The sequence below is a fragment of the Cervus canadensis genome, chromosome 6 (assembly GCF_019320065.1).
Source record: "Cervus canadensis isolate Bull #8, Minnesota chromosome 6, ASM1932006v1, whole genome shotgun sequence".
NCBI classification, from domain to species: Eukaryota; Metazoa; Chordata; class Mammalia; order Artiodactyla; family Cervidae; genus Cervus; species Cervus canadensis.
This window is the reverse complement of record NC_057391.1, coordinates 51074040-51101072: the sequence shown is the minus strand read 5'-3', so window position 1 is coordinate 51101072 and position 27033 is coordinate 51074040. Positions and strand designations below refer to the sequence as shown.

The window sequence follows — 27033 nt, the reverse complement described above, 5'->3', positions numbered from 1 at the left end:
GTGCGCCGCTTCAGCCATCCATTGCTGGTGACGTTGACTGCTGGCAGTCCCCAGTGAACCTCACAGCTGATGCAGAATGGAGCGAGACGACAGCGGAGGCGGCGGCCTCTTTTTCCGCGGTCTCCAGAACCGCTCCCACGAGAAGACGAAGCTGCGAACGAGAAAGTCCACCTTGTATCTCAGCCCGCAGAGGAGCACCGGGCGCTGCGGGGGTGAGTGAGGGGGTGTGGACGCCGAGCTGGGTAGTGGTGGCGGGAAATCGGCGACCCTGAACGAGGGCTCCATCTACTGGGGGGCCAGGAGTTGGGGGCGGGGGGCGGCGGATGGTGTGCCAAGAAATCGCGTTGCGCTGGAGATGGGATTCCGGAACCCCGTCTCTTGCAGGGCACTGTATTCTGTATTGTTTTGTGCCAGCTTTCCGCAGCCATGTGAAATGAATAAGCATAATGTGGCCATCCCAAGTCAGCGAGGGAGTGGCCACCCTGACCCAGTGTTCCCAAAGTTTCGTATCTACGGAGGGCTGATTCCTGGAGTGGAACCAGGTCTGACACCCGCCACATTGCTTTTTCCTGCTGGCCCCTCCGCCTTCTCTTAGGTCTCGTTGTCACCCTGACAGGAGAAACATCACCCCAGCAAGTGGGATTCTGATCTCTCGGAGGGGGTATTTATTATGTAGATAGGTTCCTCATTCATTCATTATATATTGCGTGCCTTGTATGTGTCAAAGGCTGTTGTTTAAGGGCCAGTTATGAGTAGTTTCTTCTGCCTGAGGCCACAAAGAGGAGAAAAGGAGAGAACACAGGGTTTTCGGACAGCAGATACAGTCCAGTAGGGAGGTTTGTTTCTGAAAGATTAAAGTTCAGAAGGGGCACTATATGGCGTTGAATGCACCAGTTGAGAACACTTAAAATGTGTTCCTGCATTCTCGGACCTAAATCACAGCAGGATCCTCTATGATCCACCTCCTAGTGTAATAGAAATAAAAACAAAAATAAACCAGTGGGACCTAATTAAAAGCTTTTGCACTACTAAGAAAAGTATAAGCAAGGTGAAAAGACAACACTCAGAATGGGAGAAAATAACAAATGAAACTAACAAAGAATCTTCAAAATACATAATAGCCCAGGGAGCTCAATACCAGAAAAACAAACAACCCAATCAAAAAGTGGGCAGAAGACATGAACATACATTTCTCCAAAGAAGACATACAGATAGCTAAGAAACACATGAAAAGATGCAGAACATTGCTCTTTAGAGAAATGCAAATCAAAAAATGCAAATAAGGTATCATCGCACACCAGTCAGAATGGCCATCATCAAAAAGTTTACAAACAATAAATGCTGGAGAGGGTGTGAAGAAAAGGGAACCCTCTTACACTGTAGGTGGGAATACAAACGGATACCACCACTATGGAGAACAGTGTGGAGATTCCTTAAAAAACTACCATACGACCATAAAACTACCATACGACCCAGAAATCCCACTGCTGGGCATATACTCTGAGGAAACCAGAATTGAAAAATACATGTTGTCTTGAACTGAAAAAGTACCACAATGTTCATTGCTGCACTATTTACAATAGCTAGGACATGGAAGCAACCTAGATGTCCATCGGAAAATAGTACATATACACAGTGGAATATTACTCAGCTATAAAAAGGAATGCATTTGAGTCAGTTCTAATGAGGTGGATGAACCTAGAACCTGTCCTACAGAGGGAAGTATGAAAGACAAATATCATATATTAGTGCATGTGTATGTTGACAACTGGACAATGGAATCTAGAAAGACGGTACCAATGTGCAGGAAACCAAAGTAGACAGAGACATAAAAAACAGACTTTTTGGACTCAGAGGAGAGGGTTGGGTGATTTGAGAGAATAGCACTGAGACATATATATTACCAAATAATAGCCAATGGAAGTCTGAGTATGACACGGGGCACTCAAAGGCAGCGCTCTGTGACAACCTGGAGGCATGGGGTGGGAAGGGGGTTGGGGAGGGAGGGGACACATGTAAACCTGTGGCCAGTTTATGTTGATGCATGGCAAAACCATCACAATATTTTAATTACCCTCCAATTAAAAAAAAAGGAAATGTTCCTGAAGAATAATGAAAGTGCAGGAACCCAGAATGATAGTAAAAGACTCACAGTGGATCAGAGGCAGGCCGCAAATTCAAGTCGTCAGGAGACAGAAGAGGCAAGGCTAAATACAAGAAAGAAGTCAAAGGACCCTATCTTTCAGTACCAGCCAGCTGTTTCCCAGTTGAGCTCTGTTGCCAGATCTTAAGGAGTTTTGATATGCTACAGTACAGATGTTACCATAAAATCTGATTTTTAAATGTTGGCAACTAAATTCACATTTAAAAAATATTTAGTGTATAAGCTGTCCATCTGTGATTAAGAGCAGGACTCGAGTCAACATACAGACCTGGTTTTGAATCCTGTTTATTTACAACCTTTCTGACTTGGGAGAAGGCAGTTTAACTTCTGAGCCTCAGTTTTCTCATATAAGATAGGGCTAATGACACCTTCCCCATAGCAATGAGGACTAAATGACATAGTGCATGTAAAGGAATGAATGCAGTGCCTAGCATACAAAAGCATCAATAAGGACTATTTAAAAGTGTACAAAGGACCATTTTATATGCCAGTATATGCACATATGGGCTTCCCTGGTGGCTCAGAGGTTAAAGCGTCTCCCTCCAACGTGGGAGACCTGGATTCGATCCCTGGGTCGGGAAGATCCCCTGGAGAAGGAAATGGCAACCCGCTCCAGTATTCTTGCCTGGAGAATCCCATGGACAGAGGAGCCCGGTAGGCTACAATCGACGGGGTCGCAAAGAGTCAGACACGACTGAGCGATTTCACTCTCCACACGCTCATATGCACATATACAAAATGATGCTTCCTAAGTTAGTAATTTGTTAGCTGGTTTCTTTCATTATATACACATATATTAGCTTAAGGCCTTAGTTAACCCAATCTCTTTTTCAAAATGTATCTTAATATTTGATTTGTTAAGTGAAAGGAGTGGTAATCCCCCACTGATGAGGCTATGGCGCTTTGTCTAACCTTCCACCCAGGTCTGCTTCTGAGTAGTGTGGAGAGGCTGGAGCTCATCACTGCACTTAAGAGCTTGAGCAAGGGGCCAGCCAGAGCAGATTTTAGTTCTCCAAGTGGAAGTTTCCTGACTCTTGTGCTGCAATTACCTGTTTGTTCATTTTTTTCAGATCTTCTTGGTGAAAACATTTATCTCGTCTTGTTTATCATAGCATTACGAATATGTAACTGCTTTTTAGTCCAGACAAGTTTTGTTCCAGATGAATACTGGCAATCTCTTGAAGTTGCACATCATATGGTTTTCAAATATCCTTTGTAGTTTTCTATTCCTGGACTAGAAATGTGTATTCATCTCAGAAACTGTGTCAGCTCTATGACATGTTTTCAATCAATTTTCCATATTTTTTCCAAGTAATTTTAACCTATAAAAGTGTGCCATTATTTTAGGCTAATATCTCTTCTGTATCTTTCTTTGGTGTTAATGTACTAAGCCTTTGGCATATATTCCCACAGTGCTCAGTAACATGGAGGATATAAATGAAGTAAAAAAAAAAATTCCTGCTTTGAAGAAATTTAGTCAGCCAGCTACATTTTTATTTCCAATACCCTATGTAAAATACTTTGTTTTTATTTAAGATTCTTTGCTGAAAAATAAGTTTTATATGTAGAAATGAAAAGAGGTTTTGTTTCAATGCTACTTAACATTAGTCCTTAATATTACTAATTATGGTTATTTGACCTGGGAATGGACAGAAAGATTGAGGGGTTATACTTACCCCTTAATCTTTGCAAGCATTTACAAGATTCTGCATCTTTTGGGGAAAGATAGTGTTCACTTGCTGGTAAGTTTAAATAAAGGTAATCAAAATAACAGTCATTAACAGATTTCATCCTTTTTTTAAGGTTAATGTATATTAATTATTAAATATTAATGATAATTCAGTTCAGTTCAGTCGCTCAGTCGTGTCTGACTCTTTGCGACCCCACGAACCACAGCACACCAGGCCTCCCTGTCCATCACCAACTCCCGGAGTCCACCCAAACCCACATCCATTGTGTTGGTGATGCCATCCAACCATCTCACCCTTTGTCGTCCCCTTGTCCTCCCGCCTTCAATCTTTCCCAGCATCAGGGTCTTTTCCAATGAGTCAGCTCTCCGCATCAGGTGGCCAAAGTATTGGAGTTTCAGCTTCAACATCAGTCCCTCCAGTGAACAACCAGGACTAATCTCCTTTAGGATGGACTGGTTGGATCTCCTTGCAGTCCAGGGGACTCTAGAGTCTTCTCCAACACCACAGTTCAAAAGCATCAATTCTTCTGCGCTCAGCTTTCTTTATAGTCCAACTCTCACATCCATACATGACTACTGGAAAAACCACAGGCGGACTTTTGTTGGCAAGTAATGATAATTAATTAATTATTTATGGAAGTTTGTTTTTAAAAGACTACTGTTGCTGAACTCTGACCATATCTGGGAAGCCCAGGGTTCAAAGACACACGGTGATGTGTAAGTGTTCAGTATGTGCTAAAAACATTAAGCATTAAAGTGTTCTGCTGTGAGAAATTCTATTAAGAAATACAGATGTTCAGAATGACTATATATTATTTGTACTTTAAAAGTAAATTTCCTTCATAAAAGCATCACTTAAAGTGTTATATCTTATTTTTTAACTTGTAAACAGAAGACCATGTTATGTGAGCCTATGAAAACTAAATACATATAAACCTACTCAGGATTTAGTGTTGAAATTAAAAATTAGGAAAATTAACTTGACAAAAATATATTGATATGTACAGTCATTGTGCTGTGTAGTAATTAGCCATCAAGAGTGAGCAGGGTTGTAATTCCTAGATAATGAATTTCTAGGGTCAGTTGCCAGGAAAAGATACAAAAGAAGAACTAACGCTGCATAAGTTTTTCTAACCTCATTATCAACATCCTTTAAGCTATCATCAAGTTGGACTCAACAGTTTGGGCCTTCCCCATTTTCTGTTAGGGAAGTGGCCCAAATCCTGAAGGGTTTTTTGAAGCCTGGAAAGACACTGAGGTTGTGGAGTTTTGTTTAGTTTTTTGTTTTTTTTTTAAAGGCTATATTGTACTCTCCCCTTTACAATGATACCTAATTACCCATTAGTGAAAAACAAAGACCATATTGGTGAAATTGATGCTTCATTTGAGAATATCACAGGGAAGGAAAATTGAGAGCAGCAGGAGTTATTTCTCCCATTAACACATGTAGAAGTTAGGAACTGTGAATTGTTTTTTCATCTCTCACAACTATCCACTAGCTTCTAGATATGAGGATATTAATATTTGCCTAGGCAAATGTAAATAATATCCCAGAAAATAGGTTAGATTATGAATGAAGGAGTCTTCAAGATATAACTTGAACAGAGAACCATTATGATGCTGTCAGTCATCATACTCTCATCTTGATTATTTTAATATAGATTTTAAATAATTTAAGTAATTTTGAAACCAGAAGGGGTCAGAGAAGTGATGAAACAGACCAAAGTCACTGCATGTTAACAGCTAAAACCAGATCCTCTGTCTACTTATTCACACCCAGTGCTCTTTCCAGATGACTTCTCTTTAAACTCCATAAGGTATGTGGATGGAATTAAGGATGGCTTAGAGCTCTGCTGTTCAATAGAGAAGCCACCAGCCATATGTGGCTACTCAAGCCTGGAAATGCTAGAAATGTGGCTAGTCCAAATTGAGTTGTGCTCTTAGTGTAAAATCCATACCAAATGTCAAAGAACTAGAGCAAAAGAAGAATGTAAAATATTTCTGTAATTTTTACATTGATTAAATGTTGAAATATTTTAGATATAAGGTAAATAAAAGTATCGAGGCTCATTTTACCTGTTTCGACATTTTTCACTTTTTGACTACTATAAAATTTAAAATTCAGTATGTGGCTCACATTGTATTTATACTGGAGAGCCCTGGCTTGGAATATTGTGAGAAGAAAGAGGGATGAGAGGGGAGACCTGTGGGGCGGAGGTGGGGGAGTACCACAATGGGGGTTTTGATCAGTCAGAAGATGGCCCACAGGTATCCAGCTCCTGGAGCTTCAGGAAAGGAAGGGTCAGGATCTTAAAGAACAGGAATATAGAATGGTAAACTGCCAACAAAGGCCTAATCTTCAGGGTTCACTCCTGGCACATTCCATCTTCTCTTTACTCCATCTCACTAGTTTTTATTCTCCAGCAGCCATGTGTAACTCTTTAATTCTTGTCAGGGCCTTATTATAACCTGGAAAATTATGATAAAGTCTGGAGAGACTGCTGACAACTGGAAGTTTACAACTCCATTTATTTTCGTGTTCAGCTAAAATCTACCTTTTAAATTCAAGATTTTTACATAACACTTCAAAAAGTCCTATTTATCCAGGATAAACATCTCCAGTCTTAAAATCTCATAATCATCTTGTAATTTATTAATGTCTAACCTTAAAATGTGGGTCTTGAAACTGAACAAAATATTGAAAGCTAGGGCAAGTAGCTCAGAATATAGTGGCTCATTAGGTTCATAAATAACTATACTTCTCTCAGTGCACAAGAATTCTTTTAGTTTTTTAGTGTCTACCTTAACACTCAGCTCATATGAAGTTTGTAGCGAAATTAACTTTTCACATGAAGTATTTGCAGACCTGGGAAGTGAGGAGGAGGCTTATAGATTCTTTTGCAGGGCAAACAGAAAGTGAGTACAGAAGTGCCTTTTATTGTATTTTACGGGCACAGTTTAAGTGGAATTATGAAGTACAATGTACTCTTATGATTTATAAATATATTTACAGAGTACTGATAAAGGACATAAAGCTAAAGTGTTAGAAACCACTGACAACTGAAAGTAAAGCAGCTCTAATTATAATGTAAAATTAGTGAAGTTTGATGCAATAAAATACATATGTACATGTAAATTTTTAGAAACACATCTTTTGAATAAACTAAAATTAAGTTGTGATCTACCAGCAAGTGTTTAGTTTGTTAATGATAACTGTAACACATTTTAAAACTCAAAGGTATTAATGTATAATGTAGAATAATTAACTGTAATTAAGTTATAATACATTTACTTTCTCTTTACTCTTTAATATCATCTGAAAACTATGTTTCTATAATAATATATTACTTAAAGCTTAAAAAAAAAAAAGTAACTGACATTATTGATATTGCAGGATAGCGAAGCAATGTAATTTAGTAGCTAAGAGCTTTGGAATCAGGCAGACTTGGGTTTGAATCCTGACTTCCACACTAACTAGCTCTGCAGTTTTGGGGAAATTACTTAACCTCTCTGTCCCTGTTTTCTCATTTATAATCCTGTCTCATAGATTGATAGAAGGACTGAATGAGCTGATATACATGAAGTACTTAGTATGATACTTAGCCCACAGTATTGTAAATATTTCATTAAAAATTACCTATTGTTATGCTAATGAAAACAACTAAATGTACTTCTAAAATAGAGCCTTCACACAATGAAATGGGCTGCTGGCTACTTAAAATTAGTAGTATTGTAAAACATATATTACAGAGAGAATGGGAAACATAAAACTACCCTTTGGTATTTCCATGAAAATTAATGTAGTTTTTTTGGTAGAAAAACAGGTATTTTTGCAGAAGAATAGAATAATACATCTTTTTTTAAAACTAAGAATGGCTTTCAATCAATGTTGGATAAGCTTGTTGATTTCTTATGGTTTTAAAGTGTGAACTAACCAGATGTTTTTAATATCTTTTTTTTTTTTTTAACTAATGAAGATTTGGATTCCTAGACTTGCCCAAGCACTTCTGTCTGCTATAGCAGACTTGAGGCTTTACTCATTAATGAAGCAACTAGAAAATCAGCAAGTAGCACAATGGGTGGTAAGTCTAAAACACATTAGAACATCTATTTCCTTCATTCCTGTGAGCATGAAGCACATAAACAGGGCAGTCGACGTGGCTGATTTCCCAAGGCAGTTTAAGAAGATAACTTGTACAACTTTTAAAAGGCACTTCCATAATTCAGAACAGTAAGATCCAAGTGGACATGCTGTCTCCTCCTGAATGAGTCCTACGTGGTAGAACCCATTGGTGCCCTCCAACCCTAGAGAGGCCGAAGCCTAGGACAGAGCCTTGGGAAGCACCATGACTCAGGGCTGAGTCCTCGTCTCACTTGCCATAATATTCAGTAGCAACAGTTCTAAACTATTGCCTACCACAGATTACCTCAGCTGTTTACAGTCCTTTCACTGTTCCTCCAACTACCTGCAACTCAGGCCTGAGAATTCTCTTCTCACTGATGCACTCTTTCACTTTTGGCTAAAATAATGGAAAAGGTACAGAAGACTACCTTTTGTCATTTGACTTATTTCACAGTGAGGAGATTCTCAATCTCCTATTCAAATCCTGAATGGATTTTCCCAGTTAAACCTAAAGAGTTATCAAATTAAGTAAGCTTATATAAGCCAACTTAGAAATCTTATTACCTTTTTTATATTTCTGTTGGCAAATATGTTTCAAATTCCAGGTAACCAATTTACCAGCACATTTCTGAAATATAATTTAGTGTTAATTTATTAACATTAACTTAATTATTAATATGACATTTCTGCAGGTAGTGTGTTGATTTGCATTAAAGACAGATTACTTTAGCAATCAAGTCCTTCAAGGATTAAGTCAGTCTCTTTAATTTGTGCTTATATACACTGCCCAAGGCTAAACCTAAAACAGCAAAGACATAATGCCTTTAAAATCCTTCCTCCAAAGTGGCAGCACTAAGAGCTTCTAGTTCAGGAAGAGCCTTTAACTTCACAAAAAGAAGTTAATTGGGAACATATTTTAAAGTCTGTATTGGAAGAGATAGGAAGCTGGTATGACATGTTTTGACATCCCTGAAGCAACCAGTAAGTTTCTTTTAAAGGCATTTGTTTTGCAGACAATGATGCTTCTGTTTGCATGTTCTACCAAAAAGTGGCTTATTAATTTAGTCAATTTCCAAATTAAAATTTAATGCTTTTTCCTGATAAGTCACTTTGTGTGTGTGTGTGTGTTGTCTTCAATTTCCAGGAAATAGGACAACATGCCAAACCAAGGTCAATAAAAATATCAATACTTGTCAGTAATATAAGACAATTTGAGTAATACCGATTATAAAACTCTAGCTATGAATTTCAGTCTTCTTTAAACTCTGCTGTCAAGGAATCTGTATTTTTTTAAATCTTTTATAAGTGTGAAGTGAGATTTAAATCAAATGAAATGCCACAAAAATGTACCTAAGAGAATAAACTTAACTTTGACAAATATAGATCTGATTATCATAGACATGTGTTTGATATAACTTCTTAAAAACAATGTTTGGGCCTGCTATTTTCCTTAGAAGATTAATACTAAGCTTTTCCATTTCCCACTCCACATATATTTGCTTGTAATTGTTCTTAGTTTTTTTGCCAGTTATGCTCTTGGTTCACGTGGTATTGCTGTACCAGAACTCTTACAAACACCATGGAAACTGTTCTCACTATAATTGCTCTTTTCTACTATCCTTTGGAAGGTTCAAAGTCTATGAACAGGTGAGTTACAGTACTGTTACAATTATGTACAAAACTCTGAAGCATGGTTTTGAAAAATCTTAAATTATCAATATATTGCAATATCCAGTGGACTCCCCCAATATTCATGGAGGCTATCAGAACCACAACTTCACAGTTGATATATTTATTACAGCAGGAAAGAGCGATACTCAAACTAGATAACCAAAGAGAGTTTAATAAAAGGACTGTTTACAAAGGTATAAACAATGTTTAGAAAAGCTAGTAAGGGGATACCATAGTACCTGAGGGCTAGTCACACAGGAAGTTTGTGTTATCCTTTGGCCTCAGGGGGTAAGGAGAGGAAACCGTTACTGAAATCCCTAGAACTATTTTAGAGGACCCCAACAAGAGAGGGGTACAGCCAGCCTTTATCCATAGCAAGGAAAGAGCAGGGTGAAAAACATACACTGACTCTTCTGCCCTCCAGTTAACCAACGCTAATGAGAAGCCAAAGAGCAAGACAGCCCATTGATACAGTCCACACAGGTCACTCTCCCTACACCCTGAGAGGTGAAGAATAGAGAGTAGATCCTGGATGGCAAATAGAAAATACATGGACATGGTTTGGGTTCATATAAATTGGTATAAAATACTAAGAAAAAGGAACATCAGAATAGAGTTTCACTGTATTCTGGGCAGGTTGTCTGGAAGAGCTAATGTGTGGTAGGATGTGTGGGAGAAGAGAGGAGTGAGGCTAGCAAGGCACTTTGCCCTTCTCCAGAATTCAGATTTTATGAGTAGCAGGGTACCGGCAGCTTTGAGAAGCATGACACAGTTAAACCTGATTTAGAAATAATTTTCTCCTAGTAGCAGTACTGAGGATATACTAAAAGGGAGAAAGCTAGAAAATCTGGGAATCTAGTTAAGAAGCTAGTATCCATTCTTCCTCATATACAAGGTTGTTGAGGATCAAACCAAATAAGATCATTTCTGCATTAAGACTCTTGACTGCTAGAATAGGCATTCACTTACATTACCTATAGATGAGGATGTCTAAACACTAATTTCTATCAAATGAGAATAGAGCCACTTTCAAGAATTAAATGAGAATCTATAGACAGTGTGGCCTATTACACAGTAAGTGTTGAGTAAGTATTGATGGTGACAATGATATTCTTAAGAAATATTTCTGCAAAATTAGAAATAATGACTATGAAAAGATTCCAAACAAGTGACACAACTATGAGAAGATTTTAGGCAAGTCTGAGGACTTGATGGAAAATCATGGCAATGGGAAGGAAAGTGGATGTGTGGGATGAAAAGTTGGGATTTAAGGTGACTCCAAACTTTTAAGACTGAGAAAATGAGTGATACTGTTAAATACGGGACACTAAACAGGTTTGTGAGAAAGTTGTGGGGCTTTAATTTTAAATTCCAGTAAGAGTTATGTAGAAATATTCACAAAGGAGTAAGAAATCCAAGTTGGAAAATTTGGAGTGAGGTTAGGTAGGACTAGATACATTTGGGCATCCTCTAGGTAGTTTCACTATGGCAGAATCTGCAATTAGGCTGACGACAAGTTCAGACCAAGCCAGAGGTGTTCTATTTCACTTGCTCAGTGTTTGTTTTTGTTCTTTACGTTAACTACTTGGCAACATTTTTAAATTGGCAGATCTTACCTAAAATCTTGAAAAAATGTAAGGCCTGGCAACATTCTGGGCCAAGATTCCTTCATGACACTATTGGAGGTACCATGCAAATTTTTACTACTTACCTGGTGTCCGTAAGAATTTGAACTTGAAATTCCTATTCTTACATCTTCACCAACATTGGAAATTTCTTTATAGTTACTTATTAGTTAATAGGTATATCATAGTACCATAAAGTTGTTTCATTTTGCCACTGTCTGTCGTCTTAATGATTATTAGGTGCTCTCCTTCAACTATTTATTGAGAGTTCCTAATGGTAAAAACCCACATTTCTATCCATGATCATATAGATTTTTACAATAAGCTTTCTAAAATCAGGTGTATATCTATATAAGTATATATAGATATATGTATCTTTCAGATGGGCAAAACTATACACGCCTACTTTCTGAACAAAACCACATGTGCCCAGAAGCCCATCATTGCCTAAATAATCCCAATGTTTCTTTAAAAGAGCTTTTTTTTTCCCCCTTAGAAAATGTGTGACAGAGTTTTATGGTTAAAAGTTGATATACCTCTCAGTAAATAAAACTAACATTAAGATTAGAATAACCTCTTACTTGGAAATACCAGAATATTAAGTAAAGCTGGAAAAGACCTTACATATTACCTCTTTTTTATGGATGAGAAAAATTAAGAACCAGAAAGTTTAGGTAGCTTCCCCATGTTCAGATAGCTATTTATACCAAAAAGAAAATGCTCTAATTAAAAAAAAAAAAAAATGTAATACCACAGAGTAAATAGATAACCTCTGAACTCATTTCCAAGTTGTCTTAACAATACCTTTTCCTTGCATATAGTGTGAAGTACTCATCCCTGGTGGCACTTGCCTTCATAATCCGTCCCACAGCTGTTATTCCATGGATACCTTTGCTGTTCAGACATTTCTGGCAAGAACAGAGAAAGCTTGATCTTATTCTACATCAGTTTTTACCTGTAGGGTAGGTATGGCTACAATCCATCATATTAATTTTAATAAATTAAAGATTATGAACAAGATCTTACATCTTTTTAGTCAGGTATATCTTCTAATATCACTGAGAATTATCAGACCAAGGAAACATAGTATTTCCAATTTTATATTTTTAGTTGTGATTCTGAGTATTTTAATTTGCTTAAATGAGGATCCTGGGAGTTTTTCTAAATTAAAAACTTTTCTATGCTTTATTTCTTAAATATTTTTCAAATGTATTTTAAGGATACTTGATTCCTTCACATTTGTATGCGATTTTATAATAAACATACAGTATATATTCACATATTACCTGATTTTCACAATTCTTGGATCTAGGCAATGTAGGTGTGTTTTTACTTTGTGATACAGAAAATGAAGGGCTAGATGAAAAAGTAAATTAGCCAGTGTCACTGGGTTGCTGTGATGAGAATGGGATTGAAACCCAGGTTCTCTAACTGTATTTTGAGCTCCTAGGATCAGAATTATACCAGGTACCTAGTGGAATATACAAAATTATTCATTGAAGGAATTAATGCACTTTGACTCTTAAAACAGTGATCTTCTAAATATATTAGTATTCACTCTGTACAGGCTATTTTTGGTAGCTATTAAAAAAGGACAAAATCACATGGTGGCTAAGTTGCCACTATTGTCATTTCTCAGATTTATTAACACTGTTTTGATTGTAAAGCATTCATTCAGCAAATATTTAATACTAATATGTGCTAGGTGCTGTTCCACATGCTAGAGATACAGCAATTTAACAAAACAAAGTGCATTCCTTCATGAATTATACATTCCAGTTCGGGGAGACAGCTAAAAACTATGATTAATTTATGTTTGAGAAACTTGAGAAGTGACAATGCATGCTGTAGGGAAAAATCATGAGAGCCTTCAGCTGAAACTCCAGACCCAGTCAGTATCCTAACAAGTTACGAGATCCTGAGTCAGAGATACCCAGCTAAGCTGTGCCTGGATTCTTGACCCACAGAAGCTGTGAGATAATAAATGTTCATAGTTTTAGGTTGCCAAAACATTTGGCAGTAATTCATTATGCAGCAATAGGTAATACAGAATTTATTACTTTTAAAAAGTTTAAATACAGCTTTTCTCAATATCTTTCAAAACGTGTAAATCCGTATTCAGCTGGAGAAATGTTTGAAGCATTTTTAAAGTGGCTTTTGATGCTATATGCCACTAAGTCATATACCATTGCTGGATTTTCTGTAGGTTCAAAATGTTAGTCACCCAAAAAAAAAAAATGTTAGTCACCATTCTATTTTGTTTTTCAGATTTGTCACTTTGAGTTTGTCTCTGATAATTGATCGTATTTTTTTTGGTCAAGTAAGTAAAAATAACTTTTTTTAAAAAGTTACTTTAATATAGTCATTTATTACACTAAAAACTCAGCCTTACTTTTTAATCCATGAGTATCTGGAAACATAGGCAAATCATTTGTTTAATGATATGGGATATATTAGAAAAAAGCTAGTAGCATATGCCTTTGATTCACTTTGCTGTACTTTCCATATAACAGAATTGTGTATTGTGTAAGAGTCCATTTAAAGTACTGTTGTCAGGTTTGTAACAATAAAGGTTAACTTTTAAATGATATTAGTTAACCTCAATTATTCAGAATTCATATTAACCAGAATATTCTTTAAGCGTCTGGTTTAATCTTACTGGTAATAGATTTAGTATTGGTTTAATCTAATAATAATGGTAATAGGTTTAATCTAATTGGTAATAGCCTCTGGTTGTTTTTTAGTTGCCTGTTTTTAAGTCACTTATAGGTTCCAGAATCAGATGCTACTGTCTGAAGCCTAGTGTATTAAGATGTAAGACTTTGGACCAGTTATTCTTGCCCATTTCCTTATCTGGAAATAATTGTGGTACTTGTCTGTTAAGGTTGGAAGATTAAATGAGATAATACATGTAAAATGCTTACAACATTGCATGGCAAAAGTGAGCACTTAATGTTAGCTGCTATTATTACCTACTTTATGCTGTAATTCAAAGGGCAGTGTTTTTATCTTAATAGGTAATGAGCTTATCTTAATAGGTAATGTGTGATGCCATAAGGTGGGACTACAGTAAAATTTTTAATATGGGTACTAAATACATATAAAAATTATTTTTATTGATTCTTTATGTCTGCATGCTACACTGTCAAAATGGGCATAAACAATTATATACTCTTGAATCTCAAAGAACTAGTGTTTTACAAAGAACACATTAATACTTACAAAAGTTAATGATTTCACTGTTACTATAAATGACAATGAAAAGAGAACCATACAAAATTGATGGGATGCAGCAGAAGCAGTTCTTAGACAGAAGTTCACAGTGATACAGGCTTTCCTCAAAAAACAAGAAAAATATAAAATGAACCACCTAAACTTGCCACTTAAAAGAGTTAGAAAAAGAAAAACAAAACCAGAAGTCAGCAGAAGGAAGGAAATAATAAAGATAAGAGAGAAAATTAAGAGATGAAAAAAAATCAGTAAAACCAAGAGCTGGTTCTCTGAAAGGGTAATAAACAAGACTGACAAACCTCTGGCCAGGCTCACCGAGAAGAAAAGACAGAGGACCCAAATAAATTAAGAAATGAAAAAGGAAACATTAACAACTGATACTGCATAAATACAAAGCAACATAATACTATGAACAAATATATGCCAACAAATCTGACAACCTAGAAGAAATGGACAAGTTTCTAGAAACATTCAGTCCACCAAAACTGAATCAAGAAGAAATTGATTCACTTCTTGAATTGTGCTCTTTCAATCACTAGAGAAGAAATAGAATTAAAATAGAATTAAAATTAATTGTAATTAATTAATTTAAAATTTTAATTTTTAAAAAAAATTTTACATACTTGCTACAAACAAAAGTCCAGGACCAGATGGCTTCACAGGCAAATTCTACCAAACATGCAAAGAAGAGCTTATACTGATCAGGATCACTCCCAAAGACATTCTATGAAGTAAAACTAGACAAAGATAATCACCAAAAAAGACAATTACAGGCCAATACTTTTGATGAATATTGATGCAAAAATTATCAACAAAATATTAGCAAACCAAATCCAAAAACACATAGAAAGATTGTATACCATGACCAAGTGGGATTCATCCTAGGTTCACAAGGATGGTTCAACATAGGCAAATCAATGTGATACAACACATAAACAGAAGACAGAAGCCACATGATCATCTCACTAGATGCAGAAAAACCATCTGCCATAATTCAACATTCATGATTAAAAAAACTCTTGCCAAAGTGGGCATAGAAGGAACATATCTCAAGATAATAAAAGCTATTTAAGACAAACCCATGGGCTTCCCAAGTGGCTCAATGGTAAAGAATATGACTGCCAATGCAGGAGACACGCGACGTGGGTTCAATACCTGGGTTGGGAAGATCCCCTTGGAGGAAGAAATGGCAACTCTCCAGTATTCTTGCCTGGGGACAATCCCATGGGTCGAGGAGCGTGGCGGGCTACAGTCCATGGGGTTGCAGAGTCAGACTTGACTTGAGCGACTGAGCACAAATGCATGACAAATCCAGAGGAAATACAATACTCAATGGCGAAAAGCTGAAAGCCTTCCCACTAAAATCTGGAAGAAGATAAGGATGCCCACTCTCACCTCTTCTATTCAACATAGTACTGGAAGTCCTAGCCACAGCAGTCAGATAAGAAAAGGTATCCAAAGTGGAAAGGAAGAGGCAAAATTGTCATTATAGCAGATAACATGATACCATCTATAGAAAACCCTGAAGACTCCACACATAAACTACTAGAACGGATAAATGAACTCAGCAAGGTAGCAGGATACAAAATTAACATACATAAATCCTTTGCATTTCTTTACACTAACAATGAAATATCAGAAAGGGAATATAAAAAAAAACACCTTTCAAAATCACACCACTCAAAATAAAATACTTAAACCTGACCAAGGAGGTGAAAGGCTTATATACTGGGAACTATAAAACATTAATAAAGGAAACTTAAGATGATTCAAAGAAATGGAAAAGATATCCCATGCACTTCCATTGAAAGAATTTATATTGTTAAAATGGCCGTACTACCCAGAGAATCTACAGATTTAATGTGACTGCTCCTATTAAATTACTCATAACATTTTTTGTAGAACTAGAACAATCCTGAAATTTATATGGAACCATAAGAGACCCTGAATTGCTAAGCAATCCTTCAGAAAAAGAACAAAGTAGGAGGCATAACCCTCCCAGACTTCAGACAATACTACCAAGTTACAGCAACAAATCAGCATGGCACCGGCACAAAAATGGATATATGGATCAATGGAACTGAATAGAGAGCCCAGAAATAAACCCACACACCTACAGTCAATTAATCTTTGAAAAAGGAAGTAATAATATACAATGGAAAAAAGACAGTCTCTTCAGCAACTGGTAATAGGAAAGTTAGATCGAAGTTAGAATACACTGTCTCACCATACACAAAAATAAACTCAAAATGGCTGTTTAAAGACTTAAACATAGACATGACACCATAAAACTCCTAGAAGAGATCATAAGCAAAATATTCTCTGATATAAATCATGCCAATGTTTTCTTAGGTCAGTCTCCCAAGGCAATGGAAATAAAAACAAATATAAACAAATGGGGATGGGGAACACATGTACACCCATGGCTGATTCATGTCAATGTATGGCAAAAACCATTACAATACTGTAAAGCAATTAGCCTCTAATTAAAATAATTAATTTTTTTTAAAAAGGAAAATATAAAAAAATATATAAACAAGTGGAACCTAATCAAACTTATAGATTTTGCACAGCAAAAGAAATCATAAAAAAGAAACAAAAAGACAACTTAAAGAACAGGAGAAAATATTTGCAAATGATACAAACAACAAGGGCTTAATTTCCAGAATATGCCAACAGTTCATTTAACTCAACAACAGAAAAACAAACAACCCAATCGAAAAATGGGCAGAAAACCTAAACAGACATTTCTCCAAAGAAGAAATACAATGGCCAATAGGTACATGAAAAGATGTTCATCCTCACTATTACAAAAATGCAAATCAAAACTACAATGAGGTACCAGCTCACACTGGTCAGAATGGCCATCATTAAAAGCTACAATTAACAAATGCTTGAGAGAATGTGGAGAAAAGGGAACCCTCTTACACCTTTGGTGGGAATGTAAGCTTACGGTACAGCCTCTATGGAAAACAGTATGAAGGTTCCTCAGAAAATGAAAAACGGAATTACCATGTGATCCAGCAATCCCACTCCTGGGATTTTTTCCACATAGCCAGACAAAACTTAAATCTAAAAAGATACTGGCACCATTATGTTCATAGCAGCATTATTCACAATAGCCAAAACATGGAGACAACGTAAATATCCATTGACAGAGAAATGGATAAACATACAAGGGAATACTACTCAGCCATAAAAAAGACTGAAATAATGCTATGTGCAGCAACATGGATGCAACTAGAGATGATCATACTAAATGAAGTCAGAGAAAGACATACCATATGATATCATTCATATGTGGAATCTTTAAAACAGGACACAGATGAACCTATCTGTGAAACAGAAACAGACTCAGGGACATGAAAGAACAGACTTGTGGTTGCCAAGGGGAAGGGGGTGGAGGGAGGGTTGGCTTGGGAGTTTACGATTAGTAGATGCAAATTATTATATGGATAATGGAAGAACAAGATTCTGTTATATAGCACAGAGAACTGTATTCAGTATACTATTATAAACCATAACAGTATAAAAAAGAATTATTGCATATTCAAAATTATCAATGTAAACTACTACCTAGTGTTCAGACTTCATTCTGATTTAATTTCATGATTATGCCAAATTCCCCAATGCCCAAAATTCATACTTGGCATTAACACATTTCTGTCTCTTTTTCCTTCAACTATCCCAGTGGACTCTGGTTCAATACAATTTTTTGAAATTCAATGTGCTGCAGGATTTGGGATCATTTTATGGTTCTCATCCATGGCACTGGTACTTCAGTCAAGGATTTCCAGCTGTCCTGGGTACTCACTTACCCTTCTTTATTCATGGCTGCTTTCTAGCCCCAAAGAGGTACAGGATATTTTTGGTGACTGTGCTATGGACACTGCTAGTTTATAGGTAAGGTTTTATTTGTTCAAATAGTTCATTTTTTAAATATTACCAAGAAATTAAATAAATTATTTGGAAGGTAACTATCTTTTGCAGGTTCATTAATTCTTATGATTTGTTAGTGGGGATTATTTAGCAGATTGAAAATGCAGTGATTATGCTGGTAGTCAGGGCTTCCCTGGTGGCTCAGTGGTAAAGAATCCGCCTGTAACACAGGAGACATGGGTTCAGTCCCTGGATCGGGAAGATCCTTTGGAGAAAGAAATGGCAACCCACTCCAGTGTTCTTGCCTGGGAAATCCCATGGACAAAGGAGCCTAGTGGGCTAGAATTCAGAGGGTGGGAAAGACTTGGACACGACTTAGCATTTAAACAACAACAAACAAATGATGATGCTCAGACCAACTGAATAATTTTAATACATTCTCCAGATCTTCCCAACCCAGGGATCAAACCCGAGTCTCCTGCATTGCAGGCAGATTCTTTACAGTCTGAGCCACCTGGAAAGCCCTTCTGATACATATAGTTTGCTTACTAAGATTATATTCAATTTTAAGAGGTTGAAATTGTATTTGCTTTTAAAAAACAGAAACCGCCAACATTTTAAGTAATGTATTTCTAAATGAAAATGTATGCATTTCTATTTGAAATTTGAGTAATATAACTTACTTGGGTTGGTAACACAGATCCCTTTTTTTAGTATGCAATTGTTCTTTAGAATTTCACATTGACATCAACTGTTGGCATTACTTTTAACACATCATCATCACCATATAACCAAAAAATAATTAGACTGATTCCTGAAGCATGAAATTCAGTCTCATAATTACAAAAACAGATGTTAATTATATTCATTTTAAATACACTAATTTCTTAAACCATCATTTAATATGAGAAAATAATATTTTCTTTGAATATCTTTTTATTATAGCATGTTGAGCCACAAAGAATTCAGGTTTATCTATCCAGTTTTACCATTTTGTATGGTGTTCTGTGGTAAGTATTTTTGTAAAATAGAGAAAAAAAACAATAATAAAGAAACCAAGGACAATCAATGCTTATTAAACTCTAAAAGATTATTGTCTACTAGGCTAAGTAAGGATTGCTCCTTAATTACAAATTGATTATATTACTGCAGCTTTCCCTTATTATTATTTTATGCAGCCAAAATATCCTTTTTCCTCCCTAAATGTCCTTTTTCCTGTGTCCTGTAAAGTGAGATAAAAATATAAGGATCCACCATCCATAGCACCTTTTGATGGTAGTATTTCTGGCTGTTAGAAATCTTTCACTAAAAGTAATACATCTATTTCAGAATAGTTAATTTAAATTTATGGTTAAACTACAAGTTCTACATTCCACAAATGGAAAATTAATGCTGAAACTAGTTTTTAATGCTTTATATACATTTATCCCTTCAAGACTCAGTCCCAACGAATATGCAGTTTTTAACGTGATTCACACCTCTGGTTTCATTTGCTGCCTTTCTCCGTATCTCCACTAGGTCTTTGCAGTAAGTTTTTAAAATGTGACTTCTAAAGTCTTGTATTACACTAAGCTCTGGAAAATATGAATTTTTATGTTGGTGTGGAAAATTTACGAATTGAAACTTTATTAAAGTTTAATTCAGAATGATTTGTTGGCTTGCTTCAAATATTAATCACTTAAAAAAGAAAAATCACTGGACTAAGGAAGGAAGAAATGATAATCAAATTGGACCTGGAGGCTAAGAAAAATGAGGGCATTAATGGTACCAAACTTTTTACTTAAAAAACAAACAAAAAAACCCTCCAAATTCATTGAGTTAAGCAGCCTTCTTTGGTCAAGTATAAATATCATCTCCTACATCTCAGCTTTATGTATTCTCTTTAGACACAAACATACATGTCTATACATCTGAAATATCTAAAGTACTGAAACCAAAGTTAGTGTCATATATTATCTTTATATAGTCTTACTTACTTCATCTACAGATGCAGACACAAAAATATAAGCATCTAAGAGCTATTTGGCAAGTCTTTAGAATAGTGCGACCATTTAACAGAACAATTCTGTTCATAAATTACTATTCAGACTTAGGGGTTTTTTTTTTTTCTTTTTAACAACCACTTGAGTTACTTATAATTGTTTACTTTTCACCCAGGTGAACACTGCCAGATACTACTGGAGGACAAATATTTCTGTGCACATTTTGTTTAGTTTGGTTAATTTAGGAACTTGATTACATTTTTATAATCTGGTTTTCCCAGCATACTATTTCTCTGCTGTGTGTCTTTACAGAGTGTTTTAAAGACTAAGTTGTCTAAATCCTCATTTCCATTCCAAGAGAGTCAATCTTTAAGGGGGAGGGTCTTGGTAAACTGTTTCCAGTCCCAAACACTGAGAGAAAATGCTGGTGTGGGCTGAAGAGACACCTTTCTAATGAAAAGAATCTGCCTTTCTTCCATCTTATGTCCATTCAGAAAGATCCTATAAGGACAGAGACCTAGAAAAACCCCTGATCCTCTCACAGGATGTGAGCTTTTCACTCAGACACGTGTACCTAAGGTTCCTGGGTGAGCCAAAAATGCTGATTCCTTGGAGACTTGTGCTTCCACTAAGAATTAGAACTGTTATGCCAAGTTCCAACAAGACCAGTTAAGTAGTGAGTTCACCTAGACCAAAGTCTGCAAGTTCAGGAATGATTTCAGACAACAGTCTCTTTGGAGTTCCAGATGTTTTAAATGGCACAGTTTTCTGGCCCAGTTTTCTTTTCTAGACACTTGAAATCTTGAATTGCATTGTACCTCAAATCTGTTTTTACTGTATTCTTATGTGACCTATTTTAACCTGATTTTATATAAACATGACAATTCTATTGGCAATTGCAGTGTAACAAGTCACCTCAACACTTGGTGGCTTACAATTATTATTTACAAATCGACAGCTGAGGTGGGTGGTTCTTCACTGAGCTCACTTATGCAAATATTATCAGCTGCGGAGGAGGCAGGCAGCTCTGCTGAACCATGCTGGGCTGTCACATCCTTGGGATTCAGCTGGCTATTGGTCAGGGTACCTCAGCTCTTCTGTGGGTGCTCATTCTCCAGCAGGCTCTCTGGTGCTGAGCAAGCTGGGTGTAGGCGTGGATCCGAGGAAGGCCCCAGCGTGGAACCGGCACACTGCCACTTCTACCACGTTCTTTTAGTCAAACCAAGTCACAAAGCCAAGCTAGATTAAGAGATGACAGACTTCAGGCTAGTGTGGGGACAGGACACAGGAAGAGAAGTAACTACAGCTGTTTTTTTCAATCTACAGTAACTTCTCTTGCCTAATTTGAACTTCCCCCAATCCTACCCAAAACACCGTAATTCTAGATCAGAATGTTGGCTTTGATCCTTATTTGAACTGCATAACCTTGTACCTCAGTTTCCTTACCTGTAAAAGAAAGCCGTCACTAGTCTAATAACGCTGAAATTCTTAGACTGAATTTCTGTCATTTGAGCTGTTTCCAGTTCTGGGTTGGGTTTCTGCTTAATATGTTTTTACTACAGTGGCCTTTGCAGACCTGCTTGTCCCTGATTAGGCCACTTTGTTTTTCCATATGCTAATCTTTTTAGCAAAACCACACTCGTGCTGTTTCAAAAGTCAGATAACCAGTGTTACAGAACTGGTTCCCCTACCCTCCCTCCCATTACCATGCTCAGAGGCATCACTTATACCCTCTTAATTGTTCAGCATCTCCAAATTGCCCAACACAATAGTGAAAGAAAAAAACAAACAAACATAAATATACTTCCAGAAAGAGATCCATGCCACCACTCTCAAACTGACCACTGAAAATCTCCCAGGAGCCTAGTGGTATATTTTTTTAAGAATAATACATAGTTACATTTCCTCCAGAATTACTGAGACTTCCATGTACACAATCTATCACTAGTGCTTGGGAAATTAAAGAGATAGGTAAATGGAATAAAAGCAAGTTCTATATATTTATCAACTATGTACCAGGACTGGCACTGTACATACATTTTCCCCTAATATTTGAAAAAGGTACTGCTGCAGATGGGAAACTAATGCTAAAGCTAGAATTCAAATCTGGACTCCCTAGCCATACTCCTTCTGCTATAGGTCAGTTCCTTTTTCTAGAAAAAGGTCAAGACCGTCAAGACCTGGATGATACTGGACAATGACAGTGAATAGTCAAGAGAAATACAAACACGACCCAATGCTTATTTCGTGTTTTTCCATGACAGCATTTCAGCTCGTACTACACTTCCATTAAAGATTATATATTTGCAATTAATATTCACTTAGCTATAAGAAAAGAAATTACCAGTGTTACCATTCAATGTGTCTATCTTTATATAGGATACTCGCTAAACAACTTGAAAACATGGAAGAAACCAGCTCTAAGTTTTCTGTTTTTATCAAATATGCTCCTTGCCCTCTATACTGGTTTAGTTCATCAACGAGGTACTCTCGATGTCATGACTAACATTCAAGAACTCTCTTACAACAATGCAAGTGTGTCTTCAGCGTCAGTACTCATGATGATGCCCTGTCACTCTACCCCTTATTACAGGTAAGAAAAACTGTTCACTAAACGCTATGATTGTAAAAACTACTTTAAAACTCCTTTAGGATTCCTCAATTTAAATTAACTGGTCAAATGATGATAAGGCATTTGAAACTCCTGTTCATGTCAATGAAAATATACCCCTTTTAAACAAACTTTAATATTCAAAACAACTTACATTTAAATACTCTGATCAAATAAACCTATACAGTATTTTATACTACCTTTAAAAGATACTCAGTAAAAAAAAAAAAAAATTCAGGTATCATTGATCTTAATACAAATCTTTGTGATACATCTTATATTTACATAATTTTTAAATGATCTCAGAACATGGGATTCAAGCCCAGATTTACTGATGGGGACTGTTGTCCTGGTCTTAAACCAGTGTTTTTAATTTCTGTAGATATCAGCTGTCTTGCATGTAAAAGTTAGGGAATTCAATTAGATGATATTCTAATGCTTGGATTAAGTATGTCTCTGGGAAATAACAGTGAAAGTGCCTTAATTATGCAGGGCATTTAAAAATACATCATGGACACTAAGCTTGTATTTCAGGGAGCTATATTACTTCACCAATTGCCTAATAAGGATAAAAGGACAAAGAAAACAGCTTTCCTTTAGAAAATTCTTTACCTATCTATAGTTAATCTGAAGTTAATTTTCCATGTGCACATTCAGTCAATATCAAAGTTGGTATTTTATAGTAATTTAACACTTGTGGAATACTCTGCTTAACTGAATCATTAATGCCAACCATTAATAGGCTATTTGGAAAATTGGGATTGTCCAGCAAAAGCCAGTTAGATGGATGCAAGACCCCAAACAGCCCTTTAACTTGAAGATCCCGTTCTACATAAGCTGAGAGAGGGATGTTCATTCTCCCTATACTCTCAGTAGTGATAACTTCAGAGAACAGGAATCCTAGAGGTACCATGATGCTCTCCCATACATGGCTGTAGTGACTGATATCTTAGGCTTTGCACAGTTCACCTAGTTAGCATCTTAGGTTTTTCCAACAATGCACAATGGAGTGCGCGCACACACACACACACAGTCTGATACCTACCTCTGAAATATAAGGCTGGCAGCCTTTTCTCAATTGTTTCTGCTTTCCCCTTGAAGCAAGACCATCCTCAAAATTGTAAAAGTCATGAAGTATTAACATCCTGTGTAAATTTACTTTGTATGCATTTCATAGATGAAAATAAACCTCTATCAAATATTTTTTTCTGAGGCAAAGTTGTAAACATGACTTTTTGCATGTCCCAAGTAACTGCTTAATCCACCTTTTCTACATACACTCTTATCTTCCAATGCCACAGTAAAACCATTACTTATTCGGACTCTGATCCATGAACCCATGTTGTTCTTTTTACTAAATCATACTTATATATAAATATTTAAGGACAACAAAAGAAATAGGAAAAACTTGTCACTTAAGAATTCAGAGCAGAAAGAAGAAAAGAATGAAGAATCCTTTATCTTTTCAGGTTCATGACCAGTTTTCTACCTTGCCAGATATTACTCCCTTATTAACAAGTAACATACCTGGTCCCAAAGCCCCTATGCATCCCTGGAACACATACTAATGTTAGAGAGTACTTAGTTACACAAGCTGCGGACCAACTTCCCACCTTCACATGGGAGTTTCACTCTTTAGTTTGGACTTGAGGTTATGCTACCTACACTGTATAAGAAACTTGGTCTCCATTTTTTGAGAAAACTGCATTAAAGATGTGCCTCTTCACCTTAAGTAAAACCCAGTTTAGATTCAGATTTCACATTTTGTTATGTGAACATGATGTATCTTAAGAGTAATTTGAAAACTGTCACAATTTTTTTTTAACTTCTTCTAACTATAATGATAACTTTCTTTTTATAGCCATGTCCACTACCCGCTTCCAATGAGATTTCTCCAGTGTCCCCCAGACCTGACTGGAAAAACTGATTATCTTGTTGAAGCAGATATGTTTTATCTAAATCCCTTAAAGTGGTTGTATATGGAGTTTCAAAATGATTCATCACTGCCTACTCACTTGATCATCTTCAGCGTCTTGGAGGAGGTAAGGGAATATGAAAAAAGGTATAACTTGGTATTTTTATTTTACCTCAGGTTTAGCAAACACTCAGATAAATAGACAATATCACTTTTTTTAACGGTCCCTTTCACACATATTTTATTAACTGATCTTTTCCCTAGTCAAAATCAGCCCTAGTTCTATAGAACTACCAAGGAATGTATGTTACTTACCATGAATCATTTTATTATGAAATTGCATTGTTTAAGAAAAAAGTTGCAGAAGAACTAATAGGTCATTCTTAAATTCATGAAACAGTACTCAACAAAAGGTGGCTTTTATTTGCTTAAAAACATTTATTTACTTCTAGGAAATAAGTCCTTTCCTAATTTCAAACAACTATGAGAGAACTGCTGTTTTATTCCACACTCACTTTCCGGAGAGTCGAACTGGAAGTCACATATACGTCTATGAACGGAAGTTAAAAGGGAAACTCAACCAAAGATGAAATTCTGAACTATGTTTAGATCTTTCTCAGAGAAATAGAGATTGCTGAGCAGAAATATTCAGATGTGGCTGAAAGATGCTACTAAATACTGGGTAAAACTCATGGAACTTGCAAAAACCACTATGAAATGCTTTACCAAATAGCACTACTGAGGAAATGTATGGGGAGAAAATCACAATATAAAATCATATATTAATGCAATGCCAGATTTTAAATAAAGACCTTTAGTTTTCCTCATGGTGCAGTTTTATTGTTTCTTCCACAATATTCAGATGTGCAAGAAATTTCACAAGAGAACAAGTCAGCAAGTTCATAAGAAGGCAGCAAATTCTTCACAAATCAACGGGCTCTTGAACCCACAAAAAGACAAGAAGCAAGTGTAAGGTTATAAAATGTTAAAGATGAAATTCCATCACAATGTACTTTTTTTTCAAGCTCTACTGGAAATTTAACACAAATATCAGTGTTAATTACACTTTGTCATGTATGATTTGAGCTTGCTTTAAGCTCATACACTGAAAGGAAGTCTCATTTCATGCACAAAATGTGTTGCATGCTTGGCTTCCTTAATAAAACTACAGTTGAACATTTCCAGTGCCAAAAAAAATATTCAGCGAAGCTAAACTACAGGAAAATGCAAGTTAGTAAGCTTTTGCTCGATACTTGACTAATAATATAAAATCATCAAACTATACTTAGAAATGATAAAAAGACATTGTTATCTTGATAATTTCATCTTAGTTTCAACACCAAACAGTAAAGAAAGCATCCAAGTTTCTGTTACAGTTTTCTAATTTAACTTAGTTGTGATGGTCAATATTTAGGATCAAAAGGTAACTGCCCCAATTCTATTTCAAGGTTTGCCATATGTCTTCCATTAGTGCGACCATATTTATGCCATTTACCTTCCCTTTTATAAGGTTGTGGCTGAGGGTGCTTCTGCTCTTGTTTTCGATGCCTGGAGCTTTCAATATTTACCATACGTTGCTTTTTATCTGGTCGACTGAAAGCAGTAAACACATTTTTCATCCAGGTTAGAGTTAAATTTATTTAAACAGGAAACAATTTTAATGTTTTTTCTCCATTAATCTATTATCTGAACACTGAAAAAGGACAGTAAATGAATCTGAAGTATATAATCCTAGTATAACCATATGAAAAAGATTTCAGTGAGTTTATACTTTTATCCTACAGAAAGAAAAAATGGACAAACATAAACTGTGCTGGCAAAGAGGGGAAACACTCAAAAGATAAATAGAAATGTGACAATAAAATAATGAGATGTGTTTCCATTATTTTTTCTCCTTTCCTATTAATTCCCCCTCCTCAAGTGGCTTCCTCCCTCAGCAGGGATACATACACATCTCCTACAGAGTTCCTCCCTCCCTCTCTCCCTCTTTTCTGCATGCACATGCGTGCTCTAACAGCTAAGGCTTATAAACAGTATCTACATGCAGTTCTTCATCTCCATCATCACACCTTTGTCACTAGCTCGACAAAACACTCCATGGCCATCCAATTCCCAACCAAGATATCCATTCTTTTTTTGGGG

At 36.1% G+C, this 27033-nt stretch overlaps 2 protein-coding genes across 9 annotated transcripts in view; one reads left to right on the top strand and one right to left on the bottom strand.

The window, feature by feature from the left end:
- The first annotated feature begins 69 nt into the window (after nt 1-69).
- Nucleotides 70-25718, top strand: PIGB (phosphatidylinositol glycan anchor biosynthesis class B). Of its 5 annotated transcripts, none has more exons than XM_043471907.1 (13): nt 70-212; nt 415-542; nt 3235-3370; nt 3789-3906; nt 7832-7936; nt 9494-9624; nt 12095-12235; nt 13542-13593; nt 18196-18407; nt 19329-19393; nt 22745-22958; nt 24838-25018; nt 25344-25718. In XM_043471907.1, the coding sequence occupies exons 1-13, from the start codon at nt 70-72 to the stop codon at nt 25479-25481; spliced, it is 1764 nt and encodes a 587-aa protein (XP_043327842.1). In that variant the 3' UTR covers nt 25482-25718. The 5 variants fall into 5 exon arrangements, with proteins under 5 accessions (XP_043327842.1, XP_043327841.1, XP_043327843.1 ...); XM_043471906.1 differs by having other exon boundaries at nt 385-542; nt 9506-9624; XM_043471908.1 differs by having other exon boundaries at nt 385-542; nt 18241-18407.
- CCPG1 (cell cycle progression 1) overlaps nt 18793-27033 on the bottom strand; it is a 45739-nt gene continuing 37498 nt past the window's right edge. For 2 of the 4 annotated variants that reach the window (XM_043471900.1, XM_043471904.1), the window contains one exon: nt 25705-26484. In XM_043471900.1, coding sequence (XP_043327835.1) covers nt 26295-26484 — 190 coding nt within the window. In that variant the 3' untranslated portion in view covers nt 25705-26294. Of the gene's footprint in view, nt 21605-25704; nt 26485-27033 lie in introns of those variants that run through there. The other 2 variants (XM_043471901.1, XM_043471903.1) reach the window with 2 other exon arrangements.